The sequence below is a fragment of the Cebidichthys violaceus genome, unplaced genomic scaffold, assembly GCF_023349555.1.
Source record: "Cebidichthys violaceus isolate CVI_PGR_0920_01 unplaced genomic scaffold, fCebVio1.0.p SCAF_7, whole genome shotgun sequence".
Lineage (NCBI taxonomy): Eukaryota > Metazoa > Chordata > Actinopteri > Perciformes > Stichaeidae > Cebidichthys > Cebidichthys violaceus.
This window is the reverse complement of record NW_027176927.1, coordinates 6,328,023-6,345,945: the sequence shown is the minus strand read 5'-3', so window position 1 is coordinate 6,345,945 and position 17,923 is coordinate 6,328,023. Positions and strand designations below refer to the sequence as shown.

The 17,923-nt window shown below is 41.3% G+C and overlaps 3 protein-coding genes across 4 annotated transcripts in view; 1 reads left to right on the top strand and 2 right to left on the bottom strand.

Annotated features, from left to right (window-relative positions):
- Positions 1-29: 29 nt before the first annotated feature.
- Positions 30-6,332, bottom strand: rnf115a (ring finger protein 115a). 2 transcript variants are annotated; one of them, XM_068736108.1, is made up of 9 exons: positions 6,165-6,332; positions 3,885-3,943; positions 3,614-3,668; positions 3,086-3,369; positions 2,896-2,964; positions 2,728-2,800; positions 2,551-2,644; positions 1,763-1,878; positions 30-1,245 (listed from the first exon to the last, which is right to left on the bottom strand). In XM_068736108.1, the coding sequence occupies exons 1-9, from the start codon at positions 6,315-6,317 to the stop codon at positions 1,126-1,128; spliced, it is 1,023 nt and encodes a 340-aa protein (XP_068592209.1). In that variant the 5' UTR covers positions 6,318-6,332; the 3' UTR covers positions 30-1,125. The 2 variants fall into 2 exon arrangements, with proteins under 2 accessions (XP_068592209.1, XP_068592208.1); XM_068736107.1 differs by having other exon boundaries at positions 3,578-3,668; positions 6,165-6,288.
- Positions 6,333-6,368: 36 nt separating this feature from the next.
- Positions 6,369-13,236, top strand: polr3c (polymerase (RNA) III (DNA directed) polypeptide C). The gene is made up of 13 exons (XM_068736097.1): positions 6,369-6,472; positions 7,890-8,036; positions 9,046-9,310; positions 9,607-9,908; positions 10,060-10,164; positions 10,998-11,171; positions 11,264-11,315; positions 11,441-11,501; positions 11,576-11,726; positions 12,310-12,411; positions 12,548-12,597; positions 12,716-12,865; positions 12,951-13,236. Exons 2-13 carry the CDS (start codon positions 7,890-7,892, stop codon positions 13,030-13,032), a joined length of 1,641 nt encoding a protein of 546 aa, XP_068592198.1. The 5' UTR covers positions 6,369-6,472; the 3' UTR covers positions 13,033-13,236.
- itga10 (integrin, alpha 10) overlaps positions 13,235-17,923 on the bottom strand; it is a 26,090-nt gene continuing 21,401 nt past the window's right edge. Inside the window, exons 15-30 of the mRNA XM_068736095.1 lie at positions 17,706-17,836; positions 16,789-16,955; positions 16,489-16,631; positions 16,283-16,393; positions 16,102-16,187; positions 15,846-15,987; positions 15,651-15,743; positions 15,464-15,540; positions 15,240-15,329; positions 15,060-15,144; positions 14,511-14,621; positions 14,329-14,436; positions 14,120-14,233; positions 13,927-14,022; positions 13,726-13,839; positions 13,235-13,637 (exon numbers count right to left, since the gene is read on the bottom strand). Of these exons, the coding sequence (XP_068592196.1) occupies positions 13,584-13,637; positions 13,726-13,839; positions 13,927-14,022; positions 14,120-14,233; positions 14,329-14,436; positions 14,511-14,621; positions 15,060-15,144; positions 15,240-15,329; positions 15,464-15,540; positions 15,651-15,743; positions 15,846-15,987; positions 16,102-16,187; positions 16,283-16,393; positions 16,489-16,631; positions 16,789-16,955; positions 17,706-17,836 (1,722 nt within the window). The 3' untranslated portion in view covers positions 13,235-13,583. The remainder of the gene's footprint in view (positions 13,638-13,725; positions 13,840-13,926; positions 14,023-14,119; positions 14,234-14,328; positions 14,437-14,510; positions 14,622-15,059; positions 15,145-15,239; positions 15,330-15,463; positions 15,541-15,650; positions 15,744-15,845; positions 15,988-16,101; positions 16,188-16,282; positions 16,394-16,488; positions 16,632-16,788; positions 16,956-17,705; positions 17,837-17,923) is intronic.

Here is a 17,923-nt window from a genome sequence, read left to right as displayed (position 1 = left end):
CAATGAAAATTCAACTACGACCATTTTTTTTGTCAATTTATTAATACATCATAGACATTTTTTCATATATATAATATACAGTTTGATAACCAGGTAATTTCACATTTGTGTCTCCATTCTCAATTTTTTTTTTCTTTTGCAAACCATAAGTTGTTGGACTAAAATTATTTACATCAAAAAAGTGATAAAAAATGTGAAACAAAAGATGGAAGAATAAACTTAGGAATCAAATGACAGAGGGATGCCATCTGTTAATAATATGTACACCAGGAGGACTATAATCTAAATGACTGGATAATGGGCCGATTTTATTCCCTTACTGGTATATTTAATTTTCTCCCCTCCCGAAAGGTGTAAGGAATCACTTGCTTTCATTCGATGTCACAGCTTCCATTTGGGGCTGTTAAACAGCTCAACATGAATCCTAAAAAAAAAAAAATGTATTGAAGTACACTACAGAGAGTGGACACAATAATATGAACACCTTTTACAATGCAATCTAATGAAACACTGCCAGAATAAATAAAGAGTTCAATCAAGATCATCTCAACAAAAATGTATCATTATACCCTTCATAAACATAACATATACTGCAGGGCGATAGGTGTTCATGTTGTTGAATCCAGACCCTGTAAATGCTAAACAAGCGAAGGTAACCCCTACAGTATTCCCATCTGCCATATAGGGCTCAGTTGCAGGATTTAGCTAATTGTCTGATGAGTAAAGAGGGCATGGTGTGATATAAAGTCTGGAATTTCCCCACAATAGTGTATTGCAGCAGTGCATTTCAAGAAAGATAGAGTTTGCTTTCGAGGTGGAAGTAGAGAAGACATAGGCTTGATCATCAACAATCTAGGCTGGTTTTTATGAGGCAAAAAAAAAAAAAAGAAAAAAAAGAAGAGATCTGCCAGACCTCAACTGACTGTTAAGACGTCTGTACGGGTATCTGTATGGTAAGTTGAGGGGAAAGGCATTAAAATAGAAAATGAAAATACAAAAAAATATCAGACTGAGATGATTAAGACAGCAACAGAGATGAAAAGGGGAAAGTGATAAGCGCTTCGTCTTCTCGGTGTGTTGTTGGATGTAGGCGAGGAGAACCGAGGGATGAGACAGGTGGGCGTCTCAGAAGGACCATCTCTCCTGTGTGCGGGGGTCCATGGAGAGGGTGGGGGACTCTGATGGGGGCTGGCTGCTGCTGTCTTCTCCGTTCAAACTCTTCCTACACACTGGACATGTGTCATGCTGAGTTGCCACAGAACAGAATATAGATAACGTTAGCTTTAGGCGGGACTTTTTCCAGAAGTTGATTCATTATTTTATTCTCATCGGGCTGCCGGGGTCTTTCTGTCTGGTCTGCCAAATATACCGCAGCAAAAGTCCCCACTGCATATAAAAGGTTGTATACCAGGGATTCATAATAGTTTTCGGACAACAACGGTCGGTGTGTGTGTGTGTGTGTGTGTGTGTGTGTGTGTGTGTGTGTGTGTGTGTGTGTGTGTGTGTGTGTGTGTGTGTGTGTGTGTGTGTGTGTGTGTGTGTGTGTGTGTGTGTGTGTGTGTGTTTTCGGACACCGTTGTTGTCCGAAAACTATTGTGAACACAAGGACATTTTTATTTTGAACAACTTTGGGCAGCCAAAGTATTTGTTCAAATTACCTTTAGGCCTTAATACTTGTATGAGCGCTGTTGATATCTCATATACAGTATCACATGTCAGATCTATTTTGTGAGTTTGTTGAACCCTCTTTGTCATGACTCACCATTTCCAGCCACGGTACTATACAGTCTGAATGAAAGAAGTGGTTACAGGGTAGCTGTCTGACTGGCTCTCCCACTGCGAAGTCCTCTTTGCACACCGGACATTCCATACAGCAGTCTGCAGGAGTGCAGATAGAAATGCTTTATCAATACTCTCGTGGTTTCTAGTGTTAATCATCAGTGACTTAATGACTTGCTACAGATCAGTTCTTTAGCAGTAACACGGTACCATGCATGGTTTTTACTAATTACTAAAAACAATTATAGAAAAGGGTAAAGGCCTGACTCCTTAAGGAACATGAAGAGTAATTTCTCCAAAGAAGTCAGCTATTACAAAACTAAGCACACAGTTAAAGCAAAGTGGTAAAATATGACCGTATACACAGAAGAGGAAGTCAAGAATAACAGATCCACAACATTGTTCATACTCAAGGTTAATGGATTTTTTGTTCCAAACAGACAGTTTCAGCGGCTTCTCTTGGCAGCAACAGCCTTTTTAAGCTGTATCTAAGTGCTACAGAGCATGTACTTACATGATGACAGATCTGTTATTCGGATTTTATTAGGAGTCCCTTTGTATGCATATATAAGCCATTAGTTACTAAGAAGTTGGTGTGCCTTTTCATACAGACTTAATAATAGATTAACGAACAGCTGGTCCAACCCAAGGTGTGCATTTAGATAATTGTTTAAATACACTTATTGCATGCAGAAGCCACAGGTACAGTCATGTCCATGAGTAATATTGCAATTTGTACTTGAGATAAAAAGACAAAAAGGAATTACTGACCTGCTTGTTCCTGAGAGATATTGACAGTTGGGAGAGAAGAGATCTTCTCTTTCTCTGCTGGAGGAGGTCCTGTGTTCTCCAACTGACCTAGTAACTACACACGCAAAACACATTACTAAACTGCAGAGAAATTGAAAAATGACCGGGACAAAAAAGGTTCTATCAAGTTGGGTTTACCTGTGTTATCACGGCGTCTAACCCTCCCTGTCCCCAGGCGTAATCCCCCGGGTTAGAGTGCAGCATCCCTGTCCTAGGAGAGTCACAGACACCACAAGTTGATAAGAAATAGCACTTACACTGTGACGTTAGCACTAGCACTGTGATGCTACTGTAATGTCATCTTACCATGAGAGGGGGGGTGAGCCAGGGACTCCAGAGTTGGCAAAGAGGCCGGCGAGAAACTGTTGTACAATCCTGACAAACGGAGAGAAAATATATAACTGTAAATGTCATCCCCAAAACAAGAGTAGATAGTATTGTTAGAGCATAAATAGCACTGTCGTTTTTAGACGATGGTAAGGAAGACTGAACTCACCCCTCAACAGCAGGCGAGCGGTCTGGTCTACTGCTGCCTCTGGACCGGTATCTCCTCTGGCTGTGCAGGCGGGGGGGGCGCCCTGGTCCCCAGTGATCCCCGGCTCCTAGTAGACCCCCCATAGGTCCCCCTAGGCCTGCTGGGACTGACCCCCCGATTGGTCCTCCTCCCAAACCCCCCAGGTCACTGAGACCCCCCAAGCGCCCTCCGGGGAGCCGGGGTTCTGAGTCAGGTGTGTCACTGTCTGCTGTAAATGGCCGCTCCAGTAACAACAGGTGCCATAGCTACAGGGATGGTGGGAGAAGACAGGTAAGGGGTTGAAGAAAGAGATTTTCAGACAGAAAGTGGGATTCAGGACAGGAAAGCAGGAGGGACAATGAGAAAAGAGGAATAAAAACAAAGTTGAGTCAAGAACAGGGCAGGGAAAGAAGAAGAACAAGTTCATTAAAAACATAAATGATTGCAATCAATCCTCTCTGCCCACTTCCCCACCCAATTCTCTCCGAAATCCGTCAAGTCAGCTTCTACCTCTGCAAATTGTGTGGCTGCGTCATCTATCCCGTTAGCGACACCCTCTAGGAGACTGAGGGAAACCGCACACAAAAGGGACAAAAGGCACATTATTAGCAACGTCCACTGAACCCTATACACATGTTCAGGTATAGTGCTAGCCTGGGACAAAACTGCATGATAAGCCTACACATTTCTACAGTACAACATCTGGCTTCTTGTTAATAACAACATGAAAACACTAAAAGTGAGAATGAGGTAGATTCCTAAAATATTAAACGTCTCTCACCTGGAATCTTCTGTTACTTCCTCTATGAATCCTGAGTCACATCTTGGACAGATATACTCCTGAAATACATTTATGACAAAGATTGAGTCGCAGTGGATAGAAAAAAAATACACATTACATTTTTGTAGAAACCAAGGTGACATTTTTCAAATGTTTTGTTCGACCAACAGTCCACAACCAAAGATATTCAGTTGACAATTATAAACGCCAGTACACATGTGAAAGGTTGTGTCTGGTGTAATGCATGAGAAATGAACATAGATGGCTTTTTAAAAGAAATATCTACATAGTATTTGCCAAATTGTGATATATTGATGCCTAGAAAGAGTCTTTGAAGGGAATCATGAAAACAGATTAAAGACTTTATGCAGACCGGTTTGATTAACAAAACAAGACTTAATCAGTTTGTCTTCACAAGAATAATATCAGATTTGTATGATGGTGTTTTATGAATGTAGCCCAAGAGGTAGAGCTGGTCTGCCAACCACACCTAACTGTAACACGTGTGTGTGTGTGTGTGTGTGTGTGTGTGTGTGTGTGTTATAGAAGCCACTAAAATAGAATGTGAAACACACAGCTGGTAGCTTGTACAGCTGGATTATATGTTGTCTCAGTGTTAAAGAGGGTTTCCCCAACTACGGGAACAGGACTGAAGTGGGGTCATTTAACATACAGCAGAAGTGATACGAGATTAGACTGTTTATGTAACATGTTGATGAAAAAAGTAGGTCAAAAATATATTATATTATACATTTTAACTCAGTTGTATTTGGAGGTCACTGAATGCATTTGAAAACAGAGAACAATAGAATACCATGCTCACGTGATGATATAACATCCTGCATTAGCTTGGTTTACAAACATTTGGGGATGTAAAACTATCGGCATGTTTCGAATCCGTTGAAAAACCCTGCAGTAAGCAAAACCTGGTCAATGAGTTGTGTGTGTTATTTGGGCATAGACAGGTTATCATATATGTTGCCTGAATGGATCCATGACTCTTTGGGATATACTGTAGTAGTGTGTGGGTGTTGCAGACAGTTGGCTCTGTGACGACATGCCACAGGATTGAGTGTTCTTGAGACAAGCAGACCAGTTTAGAGTCAATGACGGGGCAGGCTGGAATTACCCTCGAACATACCATAAAAATATGTATTTAGCTGACAGCAGGATAATCTGGTGGACTGAGTTGCTGACAAAATGACTGCCAGCCACAGAGACAATGCCCGGTTAATAGGTACTTTTTGTTCACCTCATTTCTATCAATCAAGATAGACCAAGTAGGTCAGCATCTAACACCTGCTTTCATATTCAGTTAATACAGCAATTATTTGATCCTTGAATGGATAAATACATTTTTTTTAATGACTTACATCATTAAGTCACCAATATTGTTACTTCTCTCTTCTCCTTATCTATTAATAAACAAATAATTGCAGCTGTAGCCAATTTAACACATAAGTCAGACTGAAAACAGCAGCTTCCAAAATGATCAATAAATTTAACTGAACAATTCTCTAAAACAGTTTCAACTAAACCATTAGAACCTTCATGAACCTATGGTTTAGTGCAGAGTTGTTGTATTCTGCTGGATTAGTTTGAGCTAACGCTAGGTGTACCTAATAAACTGGCGACTGGGTGTAAATAGAGAACCCAAACAAATACATAGGACGTAGGAAATGTATGTGTAATATATGCTGAGGGTAGTAAAGGCCTGTCAAGATGTGGGCCATGTCAGAGTCTAGACATTACACTACTCTCACTTTTCACTTTAAAACTGAAACTGAAAACGACGTGTTTATGTTCCTGAAAATTCCCCAACTCGTCCTGTCAAGTGTGTGTTTTTAACAGGAACAACCCTGGAAACGAAAGTAACCCTAATATCAGACAGATACTGTTAATACCGTGTATAAAATAAAACAAGAATAACATAGACCTTCTTCTCTCAGCTGTTTCTGTTGTTCTGATCAAAACACAACATCCACAAGCTGTCAAAGCGAGGCGTCAAGCACAGTGCTTTAACTGTCTTAAACATGCTAGCCTGACAAATATCGATATCTGCTTTTGATTGCCTGTTTTTTGACAATACATTTGGAGTGTCACGAGTTTTATTTAGAGAGTTAACAATAACAAACGCCGCTAACTGCTAACTGGCTAGCTAGTGTTTAGCTGTAGCGAGCAAGCGAAACAAACGGCATTTCGGGAAAAAGGTTGACTTGTCAACCGCACATTTTGCACAAGAGAGTACGACAGGCAAATAAAGAAATACATCTGCCTTACCGGGAGTTTAGGGTTCACTTCTCCCTTACAACAGTGACAGAAAAACCGATGCGGTGGAACAGCCGCAGCCTCCGCCATCTTCCCCGGACCAGCACAAACACTGACGTCGGTCCTCCACGAACTGAAGACAGCTGTCCGCCTCCAGCCCAGCATGCACCGCGGCACCGCGGAGCAAATCCAAACGAGCAGAGCTGAATACCGGAAGTGCTCGTGTGTTGTCTACGAGAAGGCGCATGTGTCTGGTTGACTTTCAGTGGGATGCTTAAAGCAAGAATTTCCCTGTGTCCTGAAACGTGTCTGTCTGAAAGGTTTGTGAAAAATATCAGACTTTTCGGATGACATAATGTAAATATTAGCCGTTAACTAGCTAGCTAGTATGTAAAGTGTTGCTGTTGCAATGCTACCTGCGCAGCAACGTTCACTTGTAGCCGTGTGAAATAAGGTTACTTGCTTCTTCTGTTTTTAAACTAGTCAAGCTGTGTATTGTTGAACTGCTGACAGTGGTCACTGTGCGTGTGTGCACGCTCTAGCCTTCTGTTTATATTGTTATTGTGTAACGTTGTGACAAATACTGGCATTTATTCCTAACGTTACACTACCAAGGAGGCGTTTCTGTACAGTATCAAGCAATTCAATTATTGCTAAATTAGAAACTATAATTATGGGGAATAGGCATAGTTGAACTCAGGAATGTTGGTAACTTTCTTAGAGAAGTGACCAAGTTTCATAGTCCAAACAAGTCTCTTAATCATAGTTGATGCCTTTAAAGAAGCACTCATGCGATTTAGTACAAGCACAAGTTTTGCATGATAAATTAACAATAGAAGGCCCAGATATTTTGACTTTCAGTCAGCTCTGTTAGTATGGTCAAGCTCCAAAAATGCTGTATTTTATTAGTGCTGGAACGATTAGTTGAATGGTCGATCTGCAATTGTCATTTTTCAATTAAATATGCCAAACATCATCCAGTTCCAGCTTCTCAAGTGTAAGGATTTGCTGCTTTTCTGTGTTTATACATTTTAAACAGAATATTTAGGGATTTTGGACTGTTGGTCTTACAGAACAAGACATTTGAAGATGTCACCTTGCAGTGTGGGAAACTTGGATATTTTTCACTATTTGAGACCTGATATTGTTCATATTGGCTCACTGTCGCTTACTGGAACACTTCAATGAAACAGAGCCATTGTGAGTTGTTAATATTATTAGGGAAAAGGTGTATGCAAGTCCATGCACTTGATAATATATCAGAAAAGCATGACATGACTGTTCTTTCCCTATTTGTTTGTAACATATAGTAATAAGAGTTTGTATGTTTTTCATATAGGAACACATAGTAATTAGTGTTTTGCACATAGTAGTTCTTCTTCAACATAAACACATTTTAGTCATTGTGTATAACGCTTGTATTCCACTGTAAAATAACATAATTCCTTGCAATTATGACAACTTATCCATGATAAGTTTATTTGATCCTTTTATTCAGTAACCGTTTACTTGGCAAGCTACTTGTTCCATAGTATGTTTTTGGTGAGTGATTTAGAATCAGGTGTTCTAGAAAGGTCAAGCTAAGCCTACCGTATATAATGTGTATTAAAAAGCACATAGACAGTGTTGTATTGATTGTTATGTTTATGATATAGGTGCCTAATATATGTTGTATTGTAAAGTTTGTATGGACTATATGTGAGACCTTTCTTCCTCTGTATGCGTTTTTCTGTGCAGATGACTGCCCAGGAGGTGCGTCTGTGTGGTCTCCTGCTGCGGGAGCATTTTGGAGAAGTCGTGGAGAAAGTGGGAACACACCTGCTCAGAGGTGGAGCACAGAACTTAAGAACCATCATTAATGAGACTGGCATCTCACTGGACCTGGTACCGCTCCTACCCTTTCTGTTTCAAGGCTGTTGCTTTCTCCACTTCACACCATGGAAATATAATTACACATGTTGTATATAGTGTTATATACACAGATGCTCAGCATTTTTAAATAGAGTTCAGCATTCCACCCTTTCTGGTTTCATTGGTGGACTATAAAGCCGTTCTAGGCGTAATTTACAGTGCGTTTACATAGAGTAGTTTTTTTGCATCATCCTTTTAAATGCAAAACCTAGTACCTCTTTACATGACTGTTAGATTTGTGCTCCAGAAACCTGATTACATTAACACCATGACAAGTGAAACAATACCATGGAGAAAAACAACAACAATCTGCTTTTTTTTTATATACAAAATGTGCTTTTTACTGGCCTTATTGGAGCATTAAGAGTAGCACATTATGCTAATACATACAATATACAAATACATGTTCTGCCTTAATTTGATTAGTAGTGTAGTGGCCATTTGTCTAAAAAATCCAAAACAAACATTAAACAAAGGGCCACTGAAGCACCATGGGTTTGTGGTTTACGCAGGCAAAAGAATGCATTGTCCATACAGGATTCCGTTTTTCTCATTATTTATTTAGCAAACCTAAACAAGCAAACAAACAAATGAACAAAGGAACTCCTATCGCTGCCTTTCTTACTCTGGTAAAAACAACATAGGCCCACCCTGGTGCATGCTGGTCCTGTACCTGCCTACTCCTATATATAACCGCAGGTGCCCACAGTGTTACCAAAATTCATAAACAAACGAACAAACCAAAAAACTAAAATAGTTAAGTTCAAATAATTAAACTAATCAAATGACTATCAAAAGAAAAGACTATTTTAATATATACAAATAAATAAATCTAGAATAAGTAAACAATACTACTTATGAATAAAATAAGTAAATACTGACATCAAATAAATAGCTCTTGCAAATTGTATTGTTTTGTGTGCATTTAAAGGGGACCGTGAAGGTAAAGCACCCTTTTGCTCCTCTTTCTTTCTCATTGTAGGTAAAGAAGTCCTTGTGTGTGCTCGTGCAGCATGGGGCCTGTGTGTTCAGCTCAGGCCGTAAAGGAACAGGAAGCCCCACAGAGTATCGGACCAGCTGTGATCGGATTCTGAGAATTCTGAGATACCCGCGTTACATCTACACTGCCAAAACCCTGTACGGTGACACCGGAGAGCTAATCATAGAGGAGTTACTGCAGAGAGGGCACATGACCATGAGTAGCACGGTTAAGACAGTCGCCGACCGCCTCACACAGAACATGGAGGGTCAGTATCTCAGTGTCTGTGTTAATCATAGGCTATAGAAAAGCTTCTCCCTCAGTTTTTTTTTATGCATGTTTCAAAGCCTAGATTTGGCTTTATCACTCAATACTATCTTGGCAGTTATCAGAGCCAGAAAATCCAAATTTTGTCAAATGGCAGCGTTGGTGGAAACCAGGCAGGATGTTAATCAAGCAAAATGCACCAAAGCGTAAACTTAATTTATGATCTTATTATCTATGTAGAGATTGAATGTGACGACAAAGTAACAACCGCAATTTAAATTGTCCCCGTTGTTCTAGAGGGTCGCTGCATGGATTACAGTGAAGTGTCTCCTGCCTTCTCCAAACTGGTGGAGACCCATTTTCTTCAGCGCTGCCCCCCGATGGTGGGAGCAGGAACAACAAGCAGTGCCACTCCTGCTACCCCTGCGACCCCTGGTACTCCAGCTGCCCCTGTTAGCACTGCTCCGCCCACTCCGGAGAGCTTCCCTGACTGTTACAAGGTGCCTCACATGACACTTGTCGGGCGAGGCAAACGCCAACTCTGCAGTGAGGATGGAGAGGACCAAAGGAATGCAAAGAAGGCTAAAATGGATTCACAGGTGAGTGTTTGGAACATGATAGTTACACTTTTAACACATTTACTGTACTTTTAAAGCTCAAATTACCTCTTCTTTTCCCTGCCCCTTGCATATAACGCCTTGCTTATCTTTGGTGTGACCCTCCGTCTCTCTCTGTGTGTCTCTAATTCAGACTCATGGTGATGAAGGGATTAGCTGGCAGGTCAATTTTGAGAGGTTCCATCTTCACTTCAGAGACCAGGCCATCATCAGTGCTGTCGCCAACAAATTGGACCAGGTCAGCTTTTTACTCAAGAATGTTTAAAATATATTGTTTAAGGAATAGTCATTTTGGGAAATTCGCTGTCTTTCAGAGAGTTTAAATGAGAAGATTGATACCACTCTCATGTCTGTTTGCTACAGCCAGCACTAAGTTAGCTTAGCATAAAGACTGGGAAATAGGGGGAAACGCTCACTAATAATGTAATTTTCCGTCCACTGTTTTCAAAGCAACCTCAAGAAGTCAAAGAAGTCACTGTGCCCACACCAAAAAATAAACAAATTGTTAAACTAATAATTTTGAAGATTTTCATTTAAATAAATATCTGTCAAGTCACTCTCTTTTGCTGAATGAGGTAACACAATGGTGATTGCGCCAATGGCCCATTGATGAAAGTATTGCAATATTTACATATTTGCAGCATTATGAACTGGTTGTCTGTGGCGTCATTCCTGGAAAAAAATCTAAAGTTACTGCTAATGCAAACCGAACATTTTCTACTGCTGCAGCTTCACATTATAAGTGTTAAATGGAAATGCAATGTGTTTGTCAGTGAGTTTGACACTGAGCACTATCGTTTATCAAAAATACTGTTTTTCAAATCTTGTTTTTCTACAAGTTGAACAAACAAGATATATACTGTACCTGGTCAATTAGTGAGGCGTTGGTTTGGAGATTTTGTTAGCTTTTAGACAGAACCAGGCTGTTTCCGCCTGTTTCAAATCATTTTACAGACTGCACTGCTGTACCGATATCTGCCTGCCTGTTTGCTTTACAAGGAAAAAGTATTATTGTGGTTGTTTATGGTTATAATGATTGTCTTTCTCCATAATTGAATCCTAATAACCCAGACGAGCAGTGAGATAGTGAGGACTATGCTGAGGATGAGTGAGGTGCTGACCTCGCCCACAGCCACCTGTACAAAGCCTCTCTCAGCCAACGAGATCTTCAGGTCCCTGCCGACCAGCTACAACATAGCCAGACCCATCTTAGACCAGTACCTCACATTACTGGTTGATGACCCGGTATGACCTTTGCAAGGAACCTGTCAAATTTTAGAATCTTAATTTTTATCTGCAAGATTTGTTTTGATCTCCTTGTCCTTTTCATATTCTAGATGGAGTTTGTGGGGAAGGCTGGTGAAAGTGGAGGAGGAATGTACGTCGTCAGTATCTTTTTTTATTTTGTATTTAGAGGCTCATGAACATATTGTCAAGAACCGACATACATGTTTTATACAATTTTAAATTCATGAAACACAAGGCATGGGTGCTTTTCTTGACTCGCCTCTCAGATCTGCACAGAGCGCTGGCCAATCTGGCTCGAGCCACGCTTGAGTCTGTAGTCCAGGAGAGGTAAGTGTGTTTTTAATCGTGTCTACATATGATTGCCCGGTAATCATTATTAATCACTTTTAATCTGTTATCAGATTTGGCTCCCGATCAGCGCGCATCTTCCGTCTGTTGCTGAGGAAACGTCACCTGGAGCAGAAGCAGGTGGAGGATTTTGCAATGATTCCAGCCAAAGAGGCCAAAGACATGCTCTACACGCTGCTGTCTCAGAACCTGGTCCAGCTCCAGGTACAAGCTTGACATGTGAAGAGGCTTTCACGATGTCCCTCTTTGCATTAATGCATTCCTAGGGTGATGGATATTTGACCGCTTTTCCTCCTTATTCCTGCAAAAGCACTTAAACACAACGTGGAAGAACTTCCAAAGCAGACACTCTGAACTGTTGCCACAAATGATTTGTAACTTTGACAAAAAAGAGAGGACATACTGTGATGGATGTAAATATACAAAGCAAGTCTCTTCAATTTTCTTAGTGTATTAACATGAGCAACAATGTAGCAGTAATAAAAAAAAATAAACCTGATCCAAAAACCTACTTTGAAAATTATTTTGGCTGAGATATTTTTAATTCCATACTTATAAAGGGCCGTAGCCTTATTCATTATTCTGTGTGTCTCTGCTGTGGACAATGACGCAGGAATAATTAAAGAAAAGTGACCCTTTGGCAGTTACACTGACACATTGATAATTTGAATGGGCACACTTGGATTCATTTGAGTCATCAAATTTGAGGGAGCAGCCCCAGCTTTTGTTCTTTTAATTTACCGACTCATTCTCTCTGAACAGCCATGACATTTTTTCTATTCTTCAGGAAATCCCAAAGACTCCTGACTTCGCTCCCTCTCGTACTTTCTATCTTTACACCGTCAACCAGCTCCCAACTGCAAGAATGCTGCTTCAGAACTGCTACAAGGTAAAAACAATGAACATGCCGTAACCTTCAGAGCTCTGGTTAGAAGAGGACTACAAATGACATGCTTTTTTGTCTTTAAATGTTGGTTGGTTTTGCCTTCAGTAGTGTTTTGGGTCTTAACATTTTTCTCTTGCAGACAGTCGCGAACCTCATAGAGCGACGCCTGTTTGAGTCCAAAGAGAGCAAGTGAGTTCATCATGCCCAGGAAGTCAAGATAATTTCATATGATGAACTCTTAAGAACTGTCTGGCTCACACACACTGTCACAGATCAATGTCTGATTGGTTTTCTACTTGACTGGCAGGCGTCTGCTGGAGAAATCCCAGCGAATCGAGGCCATTCTGGCATCCCTGCAGGCCAGCGGGGCTGAGCCTGAGCAGCTGACGGAGGTCGAGGAGATGATCACTGCTACTGAAAAGCAACAGCTGGAGGCCTTACGGCTTCATATCAACAAGTAAGAGCACAAAACAAAACTACAACACCCTTTTCTTCTGGTGACTGTTGGTTACAATTCTCACTCCTGTTCTTTTCCCCTCCAGGTTAGATTCAGCAGAGAACCAAGTAGATGAATCCATCTTTCTTATCGAATCCTACGTCATCTCCACTGCATCCACAAGTTGAGGGCATTACAACTCAAACGCAGTACTTTTGAAGATTTGTTCCATTACTTTTTGTGTATGAATGCTGTCAAGTATGGCTGTTTTATAGTTTATGACTGGATTGATTCAGTTTGCAGTGCAGTAAAATCTTAATAGATGACTTTGCTTGTTTTTATTGCACACATCAGCAAATCAATAAATTGAGCACGAGAGTACTTCTTTTCAACAGTTTTAATTTCATTGAAGAACAAAAAAAAACTGAAAGACAAACAGGGCAATGTGATCGTTTGAAATGTAAAACCATGAAGATGTCTGTATATTAAATAGAAGAATTGTGGTTTAGTACACTTTGGTTTTTCCTTAAAATTAGAAAAAGATTATTTACATAAGTGCTCCCGACCCTGGAAATAGTGGGTAGTGCATTTGGACCCGTTGGACCCTCTCTCTCTCTTTGGTCCTGGAGGTCCCTGTTGCATCTGTGTATCGAGTACAAAATTGTCTCTGTGCCTGGTAAGAGGTGGACTCAGCTCACGTGGTAGGCGTCATGGCAAATGACTGTTGCAAAAGTTGGATTCAGTCCTCATGGTTCTCATCCTCTCCTCTCTGTTTGCGTGCAAAGAATCCCATCTGATGAGAAATAAGATAGAGATTGATATTCTATTCACAAGACACTCTATTTTCCTGATATTTTAAGGTAAATATAACATGAGAATACCTTCCATAGTATGAAAATTATGAGGGCCAGTAGCAGCAAACCGCCAATGATGCTACCAATCAGAATCCACAGGGAGATGGGAATTGCCCGGCCCTTTAGCACCTCCAGTACAGTCTACAGAAAAAGGGATGAAGGGAGAGATTGGAGAAAGAAAATTCCATTCCCATTCTGCCTCACAAAATCCTGCCACCATTGACTTACCTCCCTCCAGACTGTTCCTGTGCCCAGAGTAATGAGGTTAGTCTCCTGAGCTGTGAGGCGATAGGCACCTATTATCTTCACTGACTTGTATTTGGCCTACAAAAAGAGAGACAGAGGTAATGATCAGTGTTTGTGTCATAGGACAGAAATATTAAGGCTGAAATGAGCGTCTGCGCGCGGTTGTGTAACTCACTTTTCTGAAAAAATCATCATGAACTCTGCGACTGACGCGAATGGCGGCGGTCTGCCCTCTTAGAAGCTGCTGGACTTCACACACAATCTCAGTGCACCAGGATCTGCTGCAGTTCTAAAAACATACATATTAAACATGCATGTTAACTTATATACTGACGCTGCACAGTGTTCAGTGTTCGGCAGCTGCTGTGCTACCAGAGGCCTCACCAGTATGTCATTCTGCATCATGTCTTCAGGATGAAGGGAGCGTACATCTCTCTGTCTGGCCTTCAGCTGGGCCAGATCACTCAGCACGCTGCAGTTCACTCCCGTGGCCTACGGGGCAAATTAAATCTGTCAGATATGATCTAAAAGAGAGATACAAACACTCACAAAGCAGCACTACTCACGTTGTGTGAGACATCGGTGACGGTCATGAAGACTCTGTCTCCTGCAGCCACGGAGGGCAGATGCAGCCTCAGCTCCAGATTACTAACAGAGTAACAGCCAAGGTTCTGCAGCTAAAAGCACAGACAAAACAAATGCTCTAATTTTGCAGAGGTTTTTTTGTGTGCCTCCTCGACAGTCTGTCCGTCCCATTTTTGTGATTGCAATATCTCAAGAACGACTGGATGGAATTTTTACAAATTTGGCACAAACGTGACTCAAGGATGAACTGATAAGATGTTGGCGGTTCAAAGGTCACGGTCACTGTGATCTCACAAATCACGTTTTTGGCCGTTACTCAAGACAATTTTCACACACATGTCTAATAGGATATAATTTTGAAGTGTTGACATTTTGGACGGTGTAAACTAACTTAAATGGTTGGCAGAGGCATACAAAAAGCTAGGCAGTAATTCTAGTTAAGAGTGATGATGACAAGAGAGTTACAAGAACTTGACGCAAAGGGTTGCATTAAAGTTCATAAAAAAAGAGCATGTGAGCCATAGATTTACCCTAAGGTGTGTGTAGAATTCTGGTCCAATTGCCTCCGACACTGTCCGAGTGGGGTGGACCTCATATCGGTTCAAATTAGAGTCACTGCACAGATAGAAAACACATTGATACAAAAATATTTAAAGTAGCTCAAACATCTGATTGTTGAAATTTACAAACATTATGCTGCGCAAACATACCTGCTAACAAACAAATCTGGTTCATACTGAACAAAACTCTGCAGCTGAACACTGTTGTCCCCCAAAGTATCCTCTCTCTCGACACTGTCACTGTAAAAGAACCAGAGAGTTACAAAAACTAAGGTGCTTTTTACAGAAGAAGAACCTAATGTTTAATGAGGTTTTCAGTATTTGTGAACTGTGTGTGTACGGAGTATGTTAAACTTGCTGCTTTAGTCAGCTACCTGGCAGCGTGAAGCTTCATCTGCACTCGACTGTGCAGGGATGTGCAGCTGAACTCAAACTCCAACATGAAGTTAACCTTCAAAAAAAGAAAACAGTCTGTTGAAGTGAAACATTTCACCTGGAGGAAGTGAAGTATGAGTGGGAGTCGAGAGAGTGATGGGAGCTATTTCCTTGGTACGGACGTACTTTTGACTGGGAGCGAAATACTGGATAGCTGACATTACACGAGTGGCTGTTGGCGCCAAGTGCTGTACACTCGATCTTGAAGTGGGCATCCTCCTACATCCAAAGAAAAGGTGAGTTTGTCGGTGGTGTGTATAAATGTTTATGGTGAGTTAAACGTGGTTCTTCATCTGTTTGCAGTATTTGTGTGTGGTTTACCCGAATGCTGAGGCTAGAGAAGTGCAGGTTGCGTGAATAGTGCAGCGTCAGGCTGGTGTTGTAGGCATTTTCCAGTCTGTTCTGAAGCTGCACCTCCACCGCCATACGCCTACGAGGGCTGTGAATCACATAAGGCTTCTGTCTGTGGAGGAAACACAATGGAAACTCACTGAAACCCAACAACTGAGTAGATATCTGATCTTGATAAACTGATGTGGAAAGAAATGAGAATAAGAAGAATATCTCAAATCTGTACCTTGTCCCAGAGATGTCCATATGAGCCTGTAGCACCAGGTCTGTTGTACACACATCGTCCTCACCACAGTCTTTAAAGAACTGGATCTGGAGAGGTATAAGTGGAGAGGAGAGTGTGTTTATTGGAGAACAGAGGGAGGAAACGTAATGCAATACGGAAGCTAGAAATCACAACCACTCACAGATTTCTTGACAGTTGTTGGCCAGCCTTCATCCAACACTGGACCGCTCTCTGTATTATTGATCTTAAACTGCAGGGAGAAGCTAATTGGTCGGATGTAATCTGCTGTGTCCTGCAACAAAGACAGAAACAAATGTTAGAGATGAAATAACGTCACCACATCATTTCAATTTCAAACTTGTGGTTGATGTGTGTAACAACTCTCACATAGACATGGAAGGGCAGCTTGTAGCAGAGAGTTTGTCCTATGTGAACTCGGACTGCCAGCTGGGTCTGCCGGTGGGAGCTCTCGTCAAATAGCGCCCTCGCAGACAACTTCCTGTCATCCAACATGGCTGACACCCACAGATCTGAGGAGAGAGCAGGTAATTGGGACCAGTCTATGATTAGGACAGATGGTGAGTGTTGGAAAAGTCCCATTCTAATTATTATGTGTGTCTGGCCAATTCACAGCACTAACTGTCCTCGTTATGAGGGTTAGTGAGGGTAGAATATAAAGTGTTCTACCGAAGCTGTTGCTGTGCGGTCCAGGGGAGCGTGAGACGGTTGTGAAGCAGGCGGTGGCGATGAGACAGACCGACTCTCTGCCGCCCCTCTGGCAGGTCTTCTGAATGACGTTGATGGAGTGAGGCTGGAAGGACAGACTCACATTGATCTGGACGATGCTTCGAGAGCTGGGCAAAGGAGGAACAGTGAATAAAACAGGATTTCAGTTTTAGCCAAGTGACACCACAAAATGTAGATCATCTCAGTCTACATAGGAAATTCATTTATTATTTTTTCAATGTGAAAACTAGCTGTCTACAGAGTGCTACTGGAATGAGTCCTAAAACCTGGAAATGAATTAGCATAATTGAACTACCGGTTCCTTCGTCTCGAAGTCAATGGGTTTTCTGAATAACAAGCTTTTTTTTCCAAGAGTTTTAACATTATAACATTTTGTTCCACAATATAAAATACATCAGTATACACCCCCCTCCTGAATTTTGAAGCTTTTTAGTGTCTAAAAAAAGGCGGTTGCTAACAAGTGGCTAAATAAAACTACAAAACGTCATCATGCCAACTAGTCCGCCTTTACAGCCTCGTTTTGCATACTCGTGGTGTAGTTCGTTTGTCGCCTCACATAATGAGCTTTTTACTATTGCATTAAAACATTTACATTTTTTAATTTTAATTCAAACAAAACGTGTAAGTATCAAAAACTTATGTTTGCCAAGGAGCTCATTTTCTGCAATAATCCAAAATCCCATTGACTTTTTGTGAAGGGACCAGTGGGATGCTAACTTCCAGGTTGGCCAACAAAAATACATCATCCCTGCAGCACTCAATAAGGAGTGCATTTAATGTGCTGTTAACCTTCATAATCTCCCAGTGCTTACAGCTATAAAATCTGTTCTGGAAATGGCCTTCCGTCTTATACCCACCTGAGCAGAACAGCGTTGCCCTGTGCTCCAACTGCCAAGTCTATTAGCTCATCTCCATCCAAATCCAACCGAGCACTCAGACTGCGGCCAAAATACTGCAGGGAGGGGGAAATTGATGACCCAGAGATACGCTAAGAGGACGAGAGAGGCAGAAACATCAGTTTGATTGAATACTGAAATACACTCAGTGAAAATGTAATTGTAGGCAAACAACAAGT

Bases quoted from the DNA above. Each gene is read 5' to 3' on its own strand.
- polr3c (XM_068736097.1), top strand. From the start codon at position 7,890: ATGACTGCCCAGGAGGTGCGTCTGTGTGGTCTCCTGCTGCGGGAGCAT. The intron at 9,909-10,059 runs GTGAGTGTTTGG...TCTCTAATTCAG, and splicing joins AGGCTAAAATGGATTCACAG to ACTCATGGTGATGAAGGGAT. The intron at 12,866-12,950 runs GTAAGAGCACAA...TTTCCCCTCCAG, and splicing joins TTACGGCTTCATATCAACAA to GTTAGATTCAGCAGAGAACC.
- rnf115a (XM_068736108.1), bottom strand. From the start codon at position 6,317: ATGCTGGGCTGGAGGCGGACAGCTGTCTTCAGTTCGTGGAGGACCGAC. The intron at 3,944-6,164 runs GTAAGGCAGATG...AATGTATTTCAG, and splicing joins AAGTGAACCCTAAACTCCCG to GAGTATATCTGTCCAAGATG. The intron at 2,965-3,085 runs GTGAGTTCAGTC...TCCGTTTGTCAG, and splicing joins CGCTCGCCTGCTGTTGAGGG to GATTGTACAACAGTTTCTCG.